At 38.2% G+C, this 22,019-nt stretch overlaps 1 protein-coding gene across 7 annotated transcripts in view; it reads left to right on the top strand.

The window, feature by feature from the left end:
- The window catches only part of CCDC148 (coiled-coil domain containing 148), an 88,852-nt gene that overhangs the window by 24,218 nt on the left and 42,615 nt on the right, over nt 1–22,019 (top strand). For 5 of the 7 annotated variants that reach the window (XR_015699069.1, XM_087733599.1, XM_087733601.1 and 2 more), the window contains 7 exons: nt 5,544–5,647; nt 6,277–6,359; nt 6,492–6,655; nt 6,917–7,012; nt 7,105–7,286; nt 15,010–15,148; nt 17,284–17,490. Coding sequence is in view for 6 of the 7 variants with exons in the window: in XM_087733599.1 (XP_087589725.1) it covers nt 5,544–5,647; nt 6,277–6,359; nt 6,492–6,655; nt 6,917–7,012; nt 7,105–7,286; nt 15,010–15,148; nt 17,284–17,490 (975 nt within the window). In the remaining variant the exon portion in view is untranslated. Of the gene's footprint in view, nt 1–1,309; nt 1,461–3,546; nt 4,054–5,543; nt 5,648–6,276; nt 6,360–6,491; nt 6,656–6,916; nt 7,013–7,104; nt 7,287–15,009; nt 15,149–17,283; nt 17,491–22,019 lie in introns of those variants that run through there. The other 2 variants (XM_087733604.1, XM_087733605.1) reach the window with 2 other exon arrangements.

Raw genomic sequence — 22,019 nt, 5'->3', positions numbered from 1 at the left:
TCTGTGGACAAAGCAGGGTCACTAGCAGAACTGAAGAAGCAGCAAAAGTCAGGGCTGTCAAACTGGAAAGAAGACTATGTACCAGATTTTCTCCATCCACTAATGTAATTTCAGACTCATATTTTCTGTAAGTCTGATCTTTGAGACATTTAATAAATCCATGCAACAGTGGGCGGTACCACATGAGTTGAAAATAGCAAAGTAATTTAGTATATTAAGAAAGGAGTCAAAATTTTGGAAGCATTTTTGGCAATGATACACCCAAATTCTTTAATGATGTGCAAGTTAATTAGAGTACAAGGTGAAGAGAAGAATTTGTAAACCCAAGAAAGAAAATGGAAAGTAGGCACCAGTCTCTAAATATGGGGGAGGGCAGGGTGAACGCTGGTATCTATCCAGACAGCCTCATTTCATCCTTTACATTAGGCATATGCCAAACATTATGACAGAGTTTTACCTTTGTAGAAGAAGGACCAAATATTAGAGACAATGTAAAGAGAGAATTGGAAAGATTAAGATATAGCTCGGACATAGCTAACTCTAGAATAGAATCACAGAATCGTTAAGTTTGGAAAAGACCCTTAAGATCATCGAGTCCAACCGTTAACCCAGCACTGCCAAGCCCACCACTAAACCATGTCCCCAAGCACCACGTCTACCCGGCTTTTAAATCCCTCCAGGGATGGGGACCCAGCCCCTGCCCTGGGCAGCCTGGGCCAGGGCCTGACAGCCCTTTCCGTGAAGAAGTTTTTCCTAATATCCAACCCAAACCTGCCCTGGCGCAGCTTGAGGCTGTAAAATACTGCATGTGACCTTCATCGTTATGGTACATTCTGCTGCACACCCCCCCACACACACCCACCCTGAATAATAAAGGAAAAAAACCCTCATAAGAAAACCTAAAGGAGTTAAAAGTTTTCAAGTATTTTGAGTAACAGTATTGATTATACTTACTGATGTTAATACAAGTCTATGTAACAGGTAAATGAAATCTGACAACTTGATACTAGAACTAACTGCAGATAAACCACTCATGTATGAATCTGTTCCAATTTGCTTAGCTTTGAGCTACCTTTGGGCAAGCAAAAGCAAGGATGCAGATTGGCTTTTGTTCTTTTCTTCTGCCAAAAACCTAAGCAGAACTTTGGAGCATCATCGTATTCTCTTCCTTATTCCTGTCCTTCAATAATTTCCCCATCTTTATTTTAACATAATACTGAAATCAATAATGTATATCACCGCTTTAAAAAGAGACTTTGTAAAAACGACATTCTATTCTTACAAAGCTTTATTGGTTTTACACTTGCAGGAATGGAAACGTACTTTTTCCACAATATCAAGCCAGATTTTACTTTAAACGCACAGGATGCTAGCCTGCTGATCAAGGTGTCTCTTCTTTGGGTCACATTCCAAAGCAGAACTGTTGTGTGAGACCTACTTTATGTCGTGTCAACTCTCAGGTGCCTTGTTTATCTGGAACACAGTTTACCTTTGCTTGAGCGTCTGTGTCTTGTTTCTCAGTGTGTTCTCTATGAATACTGTATCGCCTGGCTTGTCAGTTTTGGTTACATACAGCATTGGAGAGGTGATGAATATATATATATATATATATATATTTTTTTTTTTTTTTTTTTTAATTTTGTGCCATTCTCAGGGGGTGGTTCTGATTGCTTCCAACATTACCTACAAACCAACATGGACAAAATGGAATATTTTTGTGAACAAGCTCCTTAAACAGCAAACCCAAACTTATGAGAAGACTGTGGTTCGTCTTAGCTCTCATCCAGCTGTACACTAAATAGTTTCTTCCTGGTTTTGCAGTGGGCAGAAAATAATGTATTTTAATCTCAACATATTTGTCTTGAGAAAAGAAATTCTTTGAAACCTATTTATGAGTTTAGGTCTTTTCCATACAGCTTATCATCACGCTGTGGCTGTTCAGCCACAACAGAATTTGAAGTGTTGCACTTCTTGTTTTTAATGGGACAGCCAAGACATGGGTGTTTTTACACTGGGTTGTGCATAAGTACTTGTATATTGCAACTAGTTGGGGCAGGGTTGGAGGATGGAGGTGGTTAGGAATAAACAGGTTTGGGTTTTAGCTGTGGCTGTCCAGAAACATTCTTTGGATTTATATTTTTGAGAGCTTCCCTTTAAAAAATTGTGCTTTCTTTGAAGGAGAGTATATGTCAAACTGCCAGAAATGTGGATGTCCAAGAAGTCTTCAGCCTCTCTGGAGCATGTGTTGCTGGCTCTGTATGTTTTCCTTTTCAGGTTGTGTGGAAATAGTGTAAAACGTTGATCCAGAAACACTGTAGAGTGGTACCTCCTTGTGAGAGTGGAACTGCTTTCAGGGTACAACTGTTTCACTGATGAGTGTTACGTGATTTAAAAAAAAAAAATCAAATTCACAGAAAGAAGTGATTTCTGAAGAAATTGACACTGATACACATTCAGCTGAAGTAGTTCCTTTAGGCTGAGAAACAAAATAGAAGAGGAAAAAAATTATCAGTTTGAAACAGACCCCCTCCAGCAGTAATGTTATTTGAATGCTTTTTCAGAAAACTGCAAATCCAGCATAAGGATAACACGGTTTTGTATGCTTAACCTGTGCTAACATGGCAATTTGTTGTCATTCCAGTCCTTTGCCGTTCCTCATAACAGTTGCAATTTTGTGGATGGCCTTTGGAATGAAAGACTATGCTGAAGAGTATAGAAACTATGCAAAATGCAGTGACTAAAGTTTTCTTGTGTAGATGACTAAGGGACCTGATCATCTGATGTCTTTGGCATGTATAAAATATAATTCAGAGTCTTCATTCAGATGGGATTGCAGAGTTCAAAGGGAAATTTGCTGAATAAATATGGGATTATGATAAAGTCCTAAAAAAAAAAAAATCCTTTATATTCATGTCTAAAACATGTTTAGAAGTTCTTTCGACAGAGGTTGTTAAATGGAATATATTGGTTAGCAACATAACCACATACTTTTTTTTTTGTTCTGATGCTGTTTCTTAAATCTTAGTAAATGGAATACATACAGTACCAACGAGCATAATTTACTAGTTGGCACTACTATCCTGAAGGCCTTGCAACAAAAAAGGGGGCTGTGCGTGCAACTCCCCTCTTTGTATTTAAAATAGAAAAGGGTGACAGTGAATGAGAGAGAAAATACATACTTTCTTTATAGTATTGCTTCCTCTAATGCATTTAAGTATAATGTATCTAAAGCTCCGGCAGATATTTCTTCATGGATTGGCAGTACAAAATTCTACTGAATTCATTCAAGCTTTAAATTTTTCATCATCTGTCTTTTGGTATTTCACCTTTTCAAGTGTTTTCCAACTGAGTAGCTAGTAAAATATATATGCTGAAAGCTCCACAGAGAGTAGAATGTGTTCCTGCCTACTGGTTTTTTGTTGCTGATTCAGGCTCTCCAAATTCTGAAGTGCTGGCTTACTTCTCCATTGAGGTAGAACCAGCGAAGCAAATGGTATATCAGTTGTTGACCATTTAAGCAAGAAAAATACAGCACATACAGAAAAAAAGCTAATATTGCAGCAGTTATACATAAATGTCATTGCTGTTGCTATAAAATAATTTCAAGAGCATATTAAACTTTAGGTACAGATCTACTTCAACTTTTGTTTCACTTCAGTTTTAGAATTTATTTGAAGATGTATGTATTTTCAGGTTACTTTAAATACAGTATTCTGTTTGCTGAAGTCTGGTTTTAAGCACCTAGTGGTAATCAAGAGGAAGCTATAAGTAACTTTTTAAACGTGAAAATATGTAAGCCATAAAAATAAGGAGACTTTATCTTTGATTCAAGAGCATTGTAACATACTGATTGAAAGCATAAAACGGGTATTTTCAAACTCTCTTATAGTACAGCCACACATGCAGCTTCCTAGAAACACCTGGTTTCTCATTCGCAGTCGGGTAATCCCTCCGTCGCACCTACTGCAACTTCCTACCCAAACAGCGCCACCGTAGCCGTTTGCTGCAAAAGCACACTGGACCAACCACGTTCGAGTTGTGGTTCTTCCGTAGGTGACTATCTAGAAACCAGGTGTATTCAACCAGCTATATTAAACTCAGATTCATTTGAGAGGTGTAAATGTTTCTAGTTTCAAAATTTTAGGCATTTTGTTTTAAAGTAAGATTTTAGCTTTGTTGGTGGGTGAACGAGAGGCCGTGATTCGAGAAGCGATGGGATTCTTGCTTACCTGTGCCTGAGTGCTGCAAAGAAAAGTTCAACCGCTTTCCCCTGAGAAGCCCGCTGGTATCGCCCGCCCCGCCGGCGGAGGGAAGGGAGAACGCCCCGGTAGCGGCGTGCGCGCTCTGTTCTTACACGTGTGAACGCAGGGGGATAACGCGTGGTTTTGGCCAGCTTTCAGCAGGCAGGAAAGCTGACTGAGCGTTTTAAACAGAGCAGATTGCTTCCACCTGAGCCAAGTGGAAAACCAGCATTTTTGACTCAGAACATCATTTCTTTCCTGAACTAGATGTGGAGGGAGATCTTTATGCATTTCTCCCTGGTATGAACTAGGACAATAGCTTCCAGATTTTTTTTTTTCTTGTCTTGCTACCATTCTGCAGTAGAATAATGTAACATGCAAGGAAGGTCTGAGGAGGGGAAAAAAAAAGGGGGGGATGTGTGTGAATTGTGGGAGCCTCTGGAATCAGAAGGGGTTTTGCAACTAGAAGAAGTTGGCTGGGGCAGGGATGAAGGCAGGGGTTATGGAGGAAGGCAGCAAAAAGACAAGGAGCAGGAAAGGAGCCAGTTCTGAACCGAAATGCTGCTTTGCGCTGCGTATCCACTGAGAGGCCAGAAGACAGTCATGATGGTGGGAGGGTGAGAGAAACCTGACTTGTCTCGGGCTTCTGGCAGCCACAGGCTTCCGATCCTTTTTCCTTCATTGCTGGTTGGCCAGAGTCATCTGGCTACCACTTCGTCAGCCCTTCCCTGACAGCCTTTCCTCTAGTTTAAGCAGTAACTCCATCTATCTCAAAAGCATCTCTTTCTATTTTGTCTGAAGTTGGAGGCAATGTTTCTGTGAAGCCCTCAGATGGTTTCAGAGCCTCTTTAATTGGATAGATTTTGAAAAAGCACTCTTTTTTAGTAATCAATTTTTGAAATTCTTTTTCTTGAAAGACTCACTTTCACTCTTTCATCTTCCCGCCTGTAAGAAAGTGTATTTTTCTGTCTGCTGCTCATCTTCCCCTCTTCACCTCCTGGGAAGCAGGAACAGGAAAGAAAAGGAGAAAAACAGAAAGAAGAAAATGGACTGCTGTTTTTTTCACTTTCTCCTCTCAGTTCATTGTGATTTGAAATGAAATAATTTTTTTTCATGAAAATTGGTTACATTTGAACCAGTTGTTCTTTAGAAAAACAGTTTTGAAAAAAGCTTTTACGTTCACCATTCTGTAGTTAAAAGTTTCCATATGAAGGCATAAAAGCTATTGAACAGATTTAAATTGCTATTGATAAAGCTATTGAACAGATTTAAAATACTTACAAGCTTTAATTTTTCCTCCAGATTAAAAAAACAGAGCAAGTTTCAAAAATTAACAAAGAGCAAATGCTGCTGCAACAGCATCGGCAAGTGTGGTGGCAAGAGCATAAAAGACTGAGTGAGAACAGGTAAGAGCTGAGGAATCTTAATTAGCCATTATTAAAGAAATACTTCAGTAGACAGAGATTCTGGTGTGGCATACTTGATTCAAGGGACATTAAGAGGAAAGGATTAAATTACTTGAACTGAAGATAATTTTTTTGTGCAGGGCGTGAGAGTTTGTGACCTACATTGAAAGGGGTCTGTAGACATGAAGAGAACGCGTAAAGGGAGGGGAGGATAGGGTGGATGTTGTTCTGCATGTACTTCTCCATGATGATCTCATACCTGTTTAGTTGACCTATCAACATCTGAAGAGCATGTATTTGTGAGATATCAAAAGCTTTCAGATACTTAATTCCTTCAGAGTCTGTCTTTCGATGTGCATATTGAGGCCACACTTACAATAGGGAACATTAATATTATTCTTGTCCATTCGCTTGTGTATTGTATATACAGCAGATCAATGAGAGCATTTTTTGCTCAGAGGAGGGTGGCTTCCATACCACTGTCATGTCCCAGTCCTGCACTCCATCCCTTCCCAGGCAAAGAATCCCCCTTTTTACTTAATTATTAGAGTATTTGAGGCTTATCATTCTTGAAAACTTAATGAATAAGAAATTAAAGCTGCTGTAAAACGCATATTCATACCTTCCAGGCAAAAAGCAGAAGCAGAAATAAAGACTTTTCTTGATGAAGCAAGTCATAAGCACAACTTTTTTTTGGATATGAGGAACTTGGGTAAGAATTTTTTTTTTTAGTTTCTTGATTATTTATTATAGTCAAAATTATCTTATTTTGTGTATTTGAGTGTCCTGGTTTCAGCTGGGATAGAGTTAATTTTTTAAAGCTTTATGTTTCATTTGGATATAGAGCATAAATTATCAAAGGAGCGGGATACGTACCAAACAAATACTGTAGTTCCTATCGGGCAACTAAAAGAGAATTTGAAATTCAGGCTGTCTGAAATGCCGTGTTACCTCTCAGAAGAATCTTGTCTGAAATCTAAGTTCAATCCAGTTGAGATGTTACAGCAGGTTCGTATTTTAACTTTATTTTTACAATTTATTATCACCATATTTTTAGCATTTTCATTTATTTTTATATAATAGTTTGAAAATATAGCTCACATTCAGAGTATTCAGTAACCTCAGTACTTGCCATAGTGTAAATCTGCTTCACTAAAATCTGTAAAAGCATAGCAGTGTAGAACTGAAAATCAGGCTCTTTGTTTCTAAATAAGGTCTTTCGTATTATAACAAGATAAAGAAGTAACAGTAACATATTTCATGAAATAGATCAAATTTGTGAAGAAGCAACAGAAGGCAATTTTGGAATTCCTTATCCGTGAAAGTCTGGCTTTGGAAAGAGAGCTTGAAGACTATAAAACAAAAGTAAGCTTTTCCTTGTAAGTTTAATTAGTAATTTTTTGAGAGAGAAAATACAATGCAGAGTAGTCTGCTGAGTAGCATCTTTTTCATCGCAGGCATTAGCGCATCCTTTTGAAGAGAAAAATGGACTTTTCCTTGAAGTTCCTTCAGCACTACTGTCTTTGGAATGCCCCTACCCTGATTTGAAGACCTTAGTTATCAATGAATACCGAAAGCTTGCAAGTGGGTACTGGTCTAAGCTTCAAGAGATTGATCAACAGCTGGAAGTTTTATGTAGGTAATGACCTCTGTTTCTGGATTTCTTTTGTTGGGTATAGAATAAATAACTATAATGTATTTTGTTATCTATAGATCCTGCAGTTGCCTTTGCCATTAGAGTTGCTTTTATTTTATGCAGAGCAGAGAATAGTTGACGCACTGCCCAGCTTTCTGGGGTTAAATAGTCGTAACTGTTTGCTCAGCTGAGAGAATTGAGGCAGTCCTTTGAAAAGCTCTCATCTGAAATAATAAGGGAAATGTTTTGTGGATTAAAGAATCAACAATCTGGTGTGCATCAAATGTCCTCTTCACATGCTATTGTAAGAATAGAAATGATTCTTTCTGTATGGTAATTACACTATCAAATTTATGCCAGAAAAGTACAGTTTTTCTGAGAGAGATCTAGAATGTATTTATCTATAAAGCAGATAAATAGGTCCAATCAGGTCCAATCTTTTCACAAATTTTGGATCACTGCAGTAATTCTCATCACAAAGAAATGCAAAAAATGTATGTAGCTCTGATTCAGAATAACTGAAAGGAGGAGAGATTTTTCTGTAAACGAAAAAGTTTATGGAAAGAACGTAAATATTGATCTAGAGATGTAACATATCTATATATTAATAGTATAAAGCTTAGCTTTTCTGCTGAGGCTAACTTGAGTCCAAGAGATACTGAGTTGCAGATATTGGACCAGCCTTGACTTCTTTTTGCCATCTACTGATATTCCTCTGGCTTAGAATGGCATCAGGTTTTAAGAAAACTGAAAATAGGAAGGTCAGTGGAATTGTTTGAAGCCTGGGCAGAAGAAACTGGGGAGAGCAGGAAAGTCCCTAAGTTTCTTTGATAAAACAATCACATGCTGCTTCGAAATCTCCCTCTTTTTCTCTATATACCTACAGTGGAGCACTTAAATCTGCCACTGCTGATGAATTAGTTTGGGGGTGCTGAAACAGGTTTAACATGTTGGATCCCCTAGAAAGTGATGTTATAATCTACTTATCTTTCATATAAATTGTACAGATATTCTGTAGGTTCTTCTTCCATTACCTGAAACCTGTATATTATTAGTGTAATGTCCTACCTATTATAACATGATACTTATTAAAAGTTGTTCTGATCTTTCCCGTATTTATAGCATTTATTAAGCAGCAGGTGGCAAATTTGCAGCAGTTCCTTTGCTGCTGTCTCTGATATTTTGTTACAGTTGCTCTTATGGAAGAAGCTTTAACAACCTCCATGAGAAAATCTGTGATAAATACTAAATCATTAAATTTTGTACTTGTCTTTCTAGTGGTTTTAATTAAAATTGTGTTAAAGTTTATGATCAACACAGTTTTGGTGAAAATTCATAAATTTAAATCCATTGATCCACACAGCGTGTGAGCTACTGAATAACAGACAAACACCAACGTAGACAGCAGAAGCTATTAAAATGGTTGAAAAATCTACCATGGTATTTTCATTGATCATATGCCAGGTTTGAGTTTAGGTCTTGAGCTAGCTAATTTTGCACTGATAATTAAGTAACATCAAGACTTAAAGATGGAATACCATATTTGTAAGGGAAAGAAATTCAGTTGTAGGCATGAAAATAGATACAGTGGTACTTTGAAGGAATTAAGTTATGACATCTAGATGGGAAAAAAGAAACGGATGTAGCTGGAGGAAATGCTCGTGGTAGTGGCAGCGGCAGCAATCTGCTGTGGGATGTAAGGGTAGGTTGCGTAGGACAATTTACCCAATTTGGATCAGCGTATGCCAGTATCGTTAGCTGGGAAGGTATGAAATCATAAATGAACCATCAGCAATTATCTTAAGCTTCTTATTTAAAGCTAGATCTTGGTCCTTTTTTTGTTTGCCTTCTGGTCTCCAAATCTTTAATGTATTGCTCATTTATGTTTCTATGATTTTATCCACAACAATGTTAAAAATATGTTTTCAATTTAAAAAAGCAAGACTTTGTTCTTGTAGAATTGCTTACTTCCAAGTTCTGGGTTTTATAAAAGACACAACACTCTCTGTCACTTCTTACATTTATATTGGCTAGTTTGCATGAAAATATTCTATGTGTTTGCAAAGATATAGCCTTGCGATATAAGTATTCTATAATTCATCAAGCTAACCTTGATCCAACTGACACAGATAATACTGTCAAAAATTGAGTGACAGATTTTTGACCTTGGTATGTATCCAGTGTACTCTGCTGATTAATATAGCCTTAATGGAGCCTTTGCAATTATCTATACCCAGGGATACCAAACATTCTCCTGCTATACATTTTTTCTTTTCACTTTTGTAATTTGAGAAGTTGCTCAGTAGAACGACACGATTATATGATAATATGATAACTTAGTCACTTCATCTGAGGATTACTTCTCTGTCGTTCTTCCTCTCTCATCATATGCTTGAATGTACGTAAAGAAACCTTCTGGCGTTACCCATCTCATTGGTGAACTGCTCAGAGTGTCTGGAACAGAAAATTTGGAAAATGAGCATAGAATTTCTGAAGAAGAAAAATCAGAAGAAGATAATATTCTGGTCTGCTATGTTCTTTGTGTGCTTTTCAGTCCTACTAGAATGCACGTTGCAGTGTTTATTGCTTTTAGAGACTGAAGAAGAATTTGGGGTTTTTTGAAGCATAATATAGGATTATGTTTTATAATCTAAATTCACTTCTTTTACTGCTGGCAAAACACAAATTTTTGTGTTTGGGAAATACCCAAGTCCTGAGTTATCCCACAAATTGTGGACTTGGAACTGATGTGTTTGTTATAGCTGATGATTCTCTCAGCATTATTAATTTTTTGCCACAATTTCCAAGGATATCGGAATTATTTAAATAACTGAAGGATGAATGGAGGAGTATTGCGTATTCAGCACTGTATCCTCTGCAGCATCCTTTCAAATGAATGGGATGTTAGGACTAAGTCAAGTAAATTTAGTCCCTCTTTTCAGGCCTCTTACCAGGATGTTTCTGGTACAACAACTGGCAATGACATAGTTAATAGTCGGGGAGGTTAACATCTCACTTGGTGGCGTTGGTGCGGTCTGTGCGTCTGCAGGCTCAACAAGAGAGCAGCGCACCAGGTATACATTGCTATTGCAAAGGATATGTGGGATTATAGGGTGGAGAGGGTAGCTTCCCTTCGGAGTCGTTTATATTCTTTAGAATGTGTAAAGCCAGGGATTAATGCTGGGTAAATCTGTTTCAAAGGAAGCAGCTGCCTCAGGGTTGTTGAATATGAGACAATTGCTGTGTTTCAGTTCTGAAACAAAATAAAGATCGTACTGTTTTCTAGTAGAATGGTACATGCAAGAAAAGCAAGCACTGCATTTAAAATTTGGGTCATGCATTCAGCCTGGTAGAAGTTTGTCAATATCGTGATGCTGAAGAAGCCTGATATTAGCTTAAAGATTAATGTAAAATGTGTTGGCACTTTTCAAACTCGTTTTAGATGAGATCTTCCTTTCTGGAATTCTACAGAAGTTTGTGAGGTGACATCTTGATTTCAATCAGGCAGGATATTTTGAAATTCTCCATGCATTTAATGGTTATGAATATGCTGGGCTGGATCATGCTGCCTTTTTTTTTTTTTTTTTTTTTTTGGCTATTTGTCTGTGAACAGCTGACAAAATCTCAGCACAGCTGACAAATTTTGGCACAGCTGACAAACCAAGGCATTGGCAGTCAGTTTGTCCCTACTTACAATAAACTAGTTGTAGCTCTAACTGTAGCTTGTTGCTCCCCGGAGTATCTTCCACAAACCTTAATTTCTCCATCTTGTTCCTGGGTAGTGTAGAGATCCATTGTTAGCTGGCCGTTAGAAGGATATACAAGTCGGGGGGAACCCTGAAAGATATGTGGGATAGAGGAGGCAGAGACTGATGCAGCAACTGGTGCGTCCGCCCTTGCGTGCTGGCGGCGGCGGAGGTCACCAGGCTGGCCTTCAGACCACAGAATCTGTGCTTTTCCCTGCTCTCGAGTTCACGGGGTAGTGTTTCCTGACCAAGAGGTATCTTAGTCTGCCTTACTCTTCTTGCAGACAGAAGACCTGTATTTGTTCACAAGCCTGTATGGTCAGAAATATCTGAGGTAGATAGTTACAAAAGAGAATCTGAGCTCTTAGAATTGTCTCATTACTGTCACTAAAATAACATGTTCCAGACGGCACTGTACCGAGGTGTATCAGGACTCACAGAAAAGGGTTACTGATTTATTTCAGAAATTACAAGAGGTAGTTCAAAATCCAACCCATAAACTAGTAAACACTCTCTAGGATGTCTGGTACTCCCTCTGAGTAAAGGCTAGCAGGGTTTTATGGTGGTTCTTCTAATAAATAAATAAAATATTGGGGCTGGAAAGACAAGAATGCTAGGTGTTATCTTAAGAAAAAAATTTTTGTGCTCAGTTCAGCATCAGTAGGAGCAGTTGCAGTGAAAGAGACAGCAAAGAATAATTAATTTGTTCATTAAAGTTATTCTTCAGAAAGCCTATACCTCAGAATATCGAATTATGACACAGACATTCTACAATTAATAAATGAACTGATGTCATAGACAAGCTTCCTCTAGAGAAAAGGGAGGAGTTAAAAACGTTAATTTCTGAGAATCAGATGCAAGATGTTTTTCTTAGAGGCAGTAAGTGTTGCAGAAATAGCACATCTTTCCAGTGCCGCCTCGGTGTCAAAGCTCAGGGACTCTTGTCTTTGGAGAACTGTGCCTGCTGTTCACGACCTGCAGCTTGAAGGTTATAGGATATTACTCTCTTTGAAGGGTTCCTTAGCCCCGTTGCACTTTCCAGGGCACTATTTCTTCTTTAGACTTAGCGTATGAAAAAACACTCAGCCCAGGCATCTATATTCATTGTCTGTCATGGGAAACTTAAGCAATCACCTGTAAAGAAACACTTTAATTGCTATTATGCTTTTGCTAATGTAATTTCACTTTTATGTTGTCTCCAGCATTTGCCTTGGTAGTTGTCAGTTGCTGCAAATAAACTTTTTACAGGAGCTAGATCTTTTCTCTCCCCGGTTTTGAAGCCACCTCCATTTCTTTTCGTGATGGCTGGATTTAATAGCAAACAGCTGGGTCCTAGGAATAGTTTGTCAGATATTTCACACAGTTTATAAGAAGAGAAAGGAAAATAGGTGGAAAGTATGAATAGTAGGTATCTATCTCATGTAAGCTTGTAGAGGGAAAGCTGTCTCCTTCCATAACTTTATTAATTTCAGCCTACTAGTGAATCTCCAAGTCAGAATTATTGCTATGCTATTCCTAGTCCTAAATCTGTATCCACACAAGTGGCGGGGAGCTTTTCTGTATGAGCTTGTGCTGCTGTACTGTAATACATCCCCGCACAGCGAGTGTTTGAAGTCTTGTGTAAACAGGGAAGCTGATGGGCTGCAAGATAAGGTATGGCTTAGCGAGGCTTTAGGTACCCCGCTCGCCGCCTCCGGGAGCGCTAGCTGCAAGTTGGCTGGTTGGCGTTCTTTTCATGAGAAGTTAGGTTGCTGGTGAATTCTGGGTTTTATTGGCTACGTTTTGTGCATTACTCTAGAGCTGTCAACAAACGCAGATTGTGAACCTTTTCTCTGGCGTGGAAAGCAAAGACTAAAGTGTCAGCGTATGCTCTTTGCCCTGTGACGTGATACTGCTACCTGTGGACGCTGTAGTCTTTTCCAGAGTTAATTTTCTATGTGTTGCTTTCATTTTACTCCATTAATAAACAGATAAGCTACTCAAAAGCCCTACCACAGAGGGCCAGCTAAGAGTTAGTGCCTCACATTTTCCTGCAAAAAAACCCTTTCATGACTGGAATCTCTCTGTATACAATACAGACCTTATTACTGCAGAGCGCTCTGTTTTGATGTGTTTGTAGCACTAATGGCCATGATAATGTTACTGGAGTTTATTGAAGGAGGTAGGATGTGATTTCTCCTTACCTGGCCATCTTCATTGTGATGCTGTCTGCATAAAAGACAAGAGTAACTTTTAACATTTATTTAAAACAAAAAAAAAAAAAAAAAAAAGAGAAAAAGTACACATAGAGTGCAAGAAACAAGGTGTTCATTGCTAGGGAATAGTAATGTTAATGTTTCCTCATATTTGGTTATCATTAATGCCACCATTCTGATTGTGGAATAATGATTCTGTGCTGAAAATGTTATAGTAAGCTAAGAATCATTTTTGTTTCATGAAAGTCAGAGGATGAAGAATTGAAGTGGGGAGGAAAGAACCTGTGATCACAAGCTGTCTCCAGAAACATGGGTGAAGGTTAAATCCCTCTTAAGACCATAAGGGTAAAAATAAAGCCCATTAGTCTGCTTGAAGGAAACTGTAAAGTAAATGTCTTTCGGTAGGTGAACCAAATTTGTGCCAACTTCATGGCAAAGCATGCAACAGCAGAAAGTGCCAGGAGAGAGGAGGAAAAAGGCGAAATGCATGTCATCAGGAGATTGGGTTCCCCCGCCTGACAGGACATTGCTTTGACAACCGCTTGTTGAAATGGGGTAGCGTGGCTTTGCCTTCTTGAGATATGTCTGTAGGTGAAGCTTTCCGTTTCTTAAAACTAACAGGTCTAGGGATATTTTCTTGTTTCCTCCTTTGGTGTCGCAGAATATTGTACAATGGTGATAATACACCGTGGTTTTACTGTACAATGTTTTTTAAAGAAAAATTGTGTTAAACTGGATTACGTAGAATTTTTTTAATACATTTGGTGACTGTTCTCTCTTTAGAGATAATGCTAGATCATATCATAAAATCTAGTTTAATATTAATTACATATGAGCATCTCACCAAAAATCCTCTTTTTTAAATACCTGATATTTCTGCCTGCGTAAGGCTAAAACTGCTCTAACATCTTACTGAATGCATTGCTATTAAATGCCAAGACACCACTGCTGGCTCAGGAAGCCCAAGAGCTGCGAACAGTTGGAGGCTGCAGGAATTTGGTGGGGCGCAGAGTCGCGTGATGGCCGCCTTTTAATTTTCCCTAGGCTTTTAGTCACTTTTGAAAACAGGTCACCGGGATAGAGAGACCTTTTGGTCTGACTCAGTGTTACTGCTCGTACATTAATGCTGACAATAAAAGCCTGACGTTAATCCCTTCAAGGCCAAGAGTTCAGATTGAGGGTAAAATCTAATCTACTAAAGCCAAACCTGTGGTACTCTGTTTCAATTTTATGTTACTTCTTGCTACTCTAATTTTCTGAAACACATCAATGCATACTGATTGCTACACCTTCTACTTTAAAAAAACTGTGAATCTTATGCCTTGCTGATGAGTTTCTGGGTGTCAGAAGTTTGTTTTTAAACTAGTTCTTCATTTAGCTACGTCCAGGTATTATCACTTCATTTCATTTTGATCATTTATTTAGTGCTCAGTGGTAGAGACTGATCATCTTCCTCCTTTTTGACATTGTATTTTCTGTGTGGTGTGACTATTCATTGATGCAATGTGTTTGAGAAACGCAGTATCATTCCCCAATAAAAAGCCAGGTTAGAAAAGGAACAATTCACTCGATGGCACAGTAAATGGTCACATTAGAAAAGCAATATAGGTTTGCTTTGTTTCATTGAAGTAAATCTGAATTTCTCAGCTCTGATCCAACATCCAGTTTACAGGTTCAGGATCGTGAGCCCACTGAAAGGTTAGGCCTTAAAAAAGAAACTAGAAGTAAACTCCTCCTTTTCAAATGTTAGGTTATACTGGGGCTGATTGTTTTGCATTTCTGTAGGAGCATTGAATGGAAGGAAGAAGATCAGTGGGTTTTTCAGACTGTTATCAATCAGTATCCAAGTGATCTTCAGAGGAGAAGGACTTTGTACCTCGATGTGCTGCAGAGATACCTTCCTCACAAATCTAGGCATGATCTGGTCAGTGTTGTTTTAAATATTAGATCAATTATATAAATTCTTACATAAATCATGTAGTGAATATTTGTATTAAAGAATGTTTATCAAAGTTTTTTGTTTTAAAATTTCTTAATTATAAATTTTATTCTGCACAGTGAATAAGGGGTGTCCCTGTCTGCAAAATGCACGAACTTGAAAACCCATCACTTCTTCAAAATAAGCACTGTGGAGATTTTATAGTTCTACATACTCTCACAGCCAAATTCACAAAATTAGTTTGTTAGCATTGCTTTTGCTGTACAGTTTTATAGTTATGTCATGCTATTCTGCTTCTGTTGGTATTTTTATTTTTTATGAGGATGTATAGCATTGTCGCACTGTCTAGGAATAGTTATTTTAATTGGTCTGTGGCACATATATAGCAGGAAGAGTGGAAAGTTATCTCCTGCTCTCAGGGAGAGGCTATTTTTATATGCATAATACCTTTCAAATTGATTGCTGGTTCCTTTTACACTCCACAGTGAATAAGCACATAGCAGCTAATAGAGAAACCCATTTCAAGGCCAGAACACTTCAGGATGTCATAAGTAAATTAGGAGTCTTTTTTTATCTCTGCCTGTATTTTTAGACCATCTACTTCCTTGTGTTTGAGGAGTGCCTAGTGCAAAGGAGTGGCAGTGGAGCGATACTGATAATTAGCACAGTTTCACCAAAAAGAAAGTTCTTGTGGATTTCAGAACTTTTGCCTGTGAGAACTGGGCTAAATAACGATGTGCTTTGTACAATGTAGGTATATTTTAAGCATAGCCGTTATTAATGGGTCTCCCTAATTCTCTGAAGGTTCATTGAAAATTTAAAAATTCTAAATTTAAAAATCATGATTCTGCATTGAATTAATATCTCTTAGCGTGTATATTAGCATGACAAATTCAGAAATGTTAAAACAGTACTAACAATCTATTCTTAAAGCGTTTGTGTTACATTGGAATACTAAACTTAGAGCCTTCTGTGCCTTCCTCCCTCTGTCCGCGGATCAGTGGACAAGCACCGAGTGCTTGATCCAGTAGCAGCTCATTAGAGAGGTCTGGTTTTAGAGGTGCAAACTCTCCATCCCATTTCTTACTTACGAGTGTCTTAGCTTTAGGTGCTTGCTAGCAAGGGTCACCTGCGTTTGTGGCAGCAGCAATGGCAATGTGAACTTCTGCTGCAGTGGCCTATGTGCATTTGGCCCAAGAGAAGCTCCAGAGGTAGTGGTACAACTTTATCTTCATCCAGCCATGAGCTGATAGGAATATCTGTGAGCTAGGCACCAGACGAGTCGGCATCCCCTTGTCCCCTGCCAAAAGCTTGGAAATTAGCATCAGGAATGGTCCCCTTGACACTTGTGAGCAGACAGCCATCTCTAGAATCTCCTTCATCCCTGTAACGTGTACTTTTGGGATATAAGACAGGTCCAAGACTCTGCTGCCTCAGTCTGTGCAGCCTTACCTGTTACTACTACTGTTAAAGTCTTGAAGCTTGAATGTCCTTGGGAACCTCACTGAATAAGGCCAAAGAAGGTGTATTTGAGATCAAACGCTCACCATTTTTGTTAGGTGGTGACATTGGTGGTGGCAGTATGCTGCTGGGCAAGCTAAAAATCTATTTCCGGATTTCCTGTTAGGAAAGAAAAAGTGAAGCTAATTCTTATCTATACTGCATTTGTACAATTGCATTAATTGGTGTTCTGTTTCTCCATAGATCATAATTTGCTACGAAGAGCCTCACCTTGCTAAAAGTGCTCAGTGTCTCTGAAGATGTATTGAAAGGACCTACTTGCGTTTTATGTACTTTAGGGCAGGAAGGAACCATTGCATTTAATTTATTCATATTGCAAAAGCGTAGTTCAGAAAAGAACGGTGGGACATCAGGGTAGCGAAGTGCTGTGTGGTGGAGGCAAACAGGGAAAGGCTGGAGTGGTGTCACCGACACTGGGAGGCTGCAGTGTACCTGATACCTGACAGAATGCTTTTGGGCCCTAAATTGTGGATTCCATAGGAATAGTGGTGATATAATAATTAAATCAATTATATTCAAGGTTTGCAAAAATGTCTAGAATTATTTTATTTTATTAATGCATAGTTTTAAAACCTTTCTGAAATGCTTTACTTTTTTAGGTCGTGCATGAGAAAGCTTGGGATTGTTACCGTTTCATCAGGAATCGGCGCAGAGTCTTGATGCTAAATTGGGCTCAAGCTAGGAAAGCCTTTTTACTTAAGGCAGTGACAACTGTTGCTGAAGCTTCTGCTGCTCATGAGACAGAAGTAGCGTTGGCTAATACCAGACAAAAGCAACAGGAGATTTGTGCTGATCTGAAAGCAAAGGTAGGTTCAGTTATAAATCTACCACATGCAAGTCTGTTTTTTTATTAGTAAATTCAAAATGAAGTTATAGTGTTTAAGTGAAGAAAAACTAACTGAAGCTGGTTGTCACAATCCTATTTTTACTGGCCTGATCAAATTGTTTTGGGCAGTTGGGGGGGAAAAAGCAAACGATAAGCTGTTGGCAGAGATCAGTATGTTTGTGAAGCTTGACTTGCAAATGGTTTTGAAGATGCTCTGTTTCATTACCAATAAGGATCCTTGTTAGTGTTTCAACCAGCCCTTGAACTTAGTTTGTCCATTTTTGATTAAGAATTTGATTACCTAGCACACTTTAGGCCTTACTATGAGTTTCATACTGGGGGTATAATCTCTGTATAAACTGTGATCACATTTATTTTGATGGATTTTGAATTCCATTGAAGAGTTTGAACTGTATTTCAGTGTTGGAAGAACAAGATCTGTTCTGCAGTTTACAATACGAGAGACTGTAAGCAAGCTACAGGAGTTAAGGTCTGGCGTCATATTCCTTTGGTTTCCTGTGTGACATTGGCAAATCACAAAATATTTGTGTGCTTCTGTTTCTTCCTCAACAAAGTGGGATTGATATCTATACCGTCTGAGGCTTAGTTCTTAATTGCTTTTAACACTAGATTCCTCAGAAGTGGAAGCAAAACATTCCATTCATCATCACTACCATCGGTTTTTTAGATTAATGCTGGTCTGTTTTCAGAGAAATAATGAATATCTGTCTTCCCTTCTGTTTATTTTTACGAATGCTTTCTAAGACCTGAAAAAATGGATCCTGTAACTTGTTTGCCCTTGTTAGGGAGGTTTTGCAATATTCTGGAAGGTGATTTACTGTGTTAAGAGGTAAAAAAAGATAAAAATGTCTGGGTTGCTTTTGGTAAGAGTAGAATAAAATGGGAGGAGCCTGGACACAAGAGGAGAGTGTTATGATGTTGATGCCTAAGGCATTTGTAAGGGGAATCACGTTTCTGGGCATGAAAGGCATGTTAAGATTTGTTTAAACTGCTCTCTGTGGTTTTTCCACTTGCGCAGAAATTAACATCTAAAAGCATATACGGTGTATTATTCTCACTTTACCAACATTACCTCTGGTGAACCCTTACTTTTCAGTGAAATACTAAACACTTGATTTTGGTTTTCTACAAGTAGAAAGACACAGTAAAACCTGTACTGTGGTTAAGATTTCTTTTATGTCGATGCTAGTTCTTCACTATAGTCATAATACAAAAAACCTTCCTTCTCCTGTTCCTGGAGCTGTCTGTCACAGGAAGGTTTGAACCTAAACACTTTAGGGTTAGAAACTGTCTGGGCTTGACTGAGCGGGGAGTCCCCCATTGTAACTCCTGTGGCGGGCGTCCCTGGAGCCAGGTGGGGTAAGGAGCCGTTCTCTGGAGTTGGGGCGGGGGGGGGGGGGTTGTTTGGTTTGGTTTGGTTTTTTTTACCTAGGCCTCCCTTTCTGGAATTGCTGTGTCTCTCTTATCTGCACAATTAGAGGTGGAAGGGCCGTTTACTCCAGAACTGTGAATTTATGAGTCAGTCTTTTTTTTTTTTTTTTTTCTCCCCCCCCCCCCCCCCCCCCCCCCCGAAAAGTAACAAGCAACTGTTGGAGTACTTACGTTGTTTCCGTGTAGCTTAAGATTCTCACTGATGCATTGAACATTGTCTGAAAGTTTTTTGGATGCTGACCTCCTGTTTCCAGTAACCTGTAACTGTTTGAAACTTAAACCTATTAGGCCTACACTTTTCAAGGGTTGCTTTCAAAGGTGGCTTTGTTAAAATGTTGAACGTTTGAACAAAAACAATTCACCTGTTTCCCAGAAAAGAGGAATGAAAAAGGTACTTTTTTTTTTTTTTTTTTCCATTAAAGAAGGAATCATTGTGACCTTGTTTTGATCAGCTCTACAGCTGAGAGGGCTAGAGGACGGAAGTTGAAATTGGGGAAGGAGCTAGCTGTTTTTCAGAGAAATTATTCTGAATATATCCATGGTTTTTGTTTGGATTCAATGAGTATATGCGTTTGAAAACTCATATTTTACCCAGTTATAGTTCATTTTACAGACTTGTCTTTCTACACTTCTGAAGTGTGCAACTACAGAGTGTCATACTGTGGAAAGTGACTGTTGGCAGCTGCCAGGTAAAAAGTAACTCTCAGTCTAGTGAGTTAATTTATACGGATAAAAACCCATCCTGATGAGGATCCGTAAGATGGGGTGAAAAGTGAATCTGTCTCTAAGGGAATGAGTGTAGAGCTGGAAATCAGGGATTAGGGCTCTTCTCCCACTTTTTCTTTTTTGCCATTAATTGGCTTACTGAAATGCATAAAATTTAGTTTAGCCTAAAGAAAACTTTCTCGTCGCACTTTGTCAGAGGGGAAAATGTAGTTTTAATGATAATGATTTAGCTGTTTTGTAAACTCTGTGTGTGCTTGTGAAGAGTTTGTATCCTGAATGTGAGAGATATAGACCTCCTTCATTACACCAGCAGGTTTCAGAGAAAGTTGTAGCAGTTATATGCCTATTTACATCAGCTGGAAAATGAAGTTATGACACACGCACTGTAAGATATGTAAGCAGTTCTAGAAATGCAAAGGATCATTAGATCTATTTTGCAGACAGATTACTCAGAAATACATTAAAATCAAAATGGATTGTTTAAGCAGCTGTTGATAGAGTGGGAGAAGACTAGACTCTGAATATGACACCTTTCATTTAACTTCCAGTCAGTAAACCATTTAGCCTGTTTTGCTTCTTTGGTTTAAAAGGGATATCTTTCTGTAAACTTCTATGCTTCTTTGAGTTTGTGGGGTTTTTCAAAAGAGTTTTTCTTCCTGTGTGTGAAAATCAGTTTGTTCCTAATTGTAGTACAGATTGAGCAATGCAGGAAAGAAAATATTCATATGTGACAGACTGTGCATTTTTTTTTTTTTATTACTGCAATAACCACATGATATCACCTAACTTTTATAAAGTTCTTTTCATCTGTCAACAACAAACCAAAGGCATAGCAAACAGACTAAAGAATGCATTATTTAAAGCTGTTTTAAATGCACTGGAAGCAACTATGAGTGAGACTCTAGGCCTTGTGACAAGAGGTGATAACAATTAAAAAGTAAAGCAGCAGAGAAGTTAAATTAATGTTTATAGCAGTTTTTACTTGGGGAAAGGACTTTCAAATTCTTATTCCATGTTCCATCTCACAAAAGATCAATGTGTGTCCTTAGCAGAAATCAGAGCCTCTAAGGAGGAATTTTGAAACAACTCAAGAAGCTCAGGTGAAATAAATCACGAGGGCCATATGGTAGTCATCTGAATGAAATAAAGTGTGAAATGGATAATACTAGCGAGGATATACTGTGCATTCTTAAAGAGGAAATGTTTCTGGTATGCATCTTTAACACCCATTTGCTGTGGGAAAACAAACCAAAAAAACCCCACGGAGGGGCTACACTTTCAATGAGTGATCAAGAATCACTCATATTTGGTATGCTTTATACTGTGTGGATTTAACCACTTTCAGGGTTCTGTAGCAAATGCTGTGTAAAAAATTTCTCTTCCTGTGTAAAATCCCTCTTTCTAAACAACGTAGAGAAGCAAATTCTTCTATGTCACAAGGCAGTTAAGTAATGAAGTGAGAGAGTGATCTTCTAAGAGGGGTAGTAGGGTGCCGCTTCACAGTTGGTGTTTGAAGGATTGAAGTACTTGCTGTAATACGTTTAGAAATTCAGTCAAGGTATCTGCTGCATACATTCAAAACATTATTTTTCTATTGAATTTGCCGTAAAATGTTTATAATCCAGTATTTTCCATCTTCATATAAAACAATTTTAAAAGGACACTCAAGGGAAGACCTACAACAGTAGACAAAAGGACAGTTGAATCTCCTGTGTATGACGCATAGGCTGGGCTTTTTCTTCCTTAGCATAAAGCTATGTCTCTGCCTTCCTTTAAATCTTTTCTCTTTTTGTGTTCTAGGATTAATTCCCACTCCAGTGCTCAAATCTCTTGCAACACATTGTGAATTTTTGGAGAGTAACTCTTGCATTCCTTATCCTGGCAGAAACTAAGATAAATTAATTTCAAAAGGAAGAGTGAGGTGGAATTAACTGGGGTATTGCAAATCACATAAAGCATGTTGCAGATTGCCTTCCTTCTCCCTTCCTGTATGATGAGAAGAAAGGATGTGACTTTAAACTCAGGAAAAAAAGTTGTATCTCCCTATTCAGCATATAGTCAAGTCACTGATGTGAATGATTTGACTGCTGTAGGAGGTCAATATTGAAATATTACAACTGAATGTGTAAAAAAAAAAAAAAAGTCTGAGTAGGTATCAAATCTAGTACTTTGACTATAATCTGATCATTCTGCAGGAAACTTTTAAAAACATAAATATTTAAATAGTGGGATATTTAAAAGAAGAGTTTTCTTTTTCAGAAGCATTGTCTATTCACCACTGAGGTGACCCATTCATTTGTTGGATATGAGAAATACAAGGAAGTTTTAATA

This window comes from Nipponia nippon, unplaced genomic scaffold (assembly GCF_047370975.1).
Source record: "Nipponia nippon isolate SJK-2023a ecotype South Korea unplaced genomic scaffold, ASM4737097v1 scaffold_5, whole genome shotgun sequence".
Lineage (NCBI taxonomy): Eukaryota > Metazoa > Chordata > Aves > Pelecaniformes > Threskiornithidae > Nipponia > Nipponia nippon.
This window is presented reverse-complemented; position numbering and strand designations above follow the sequence as displayed.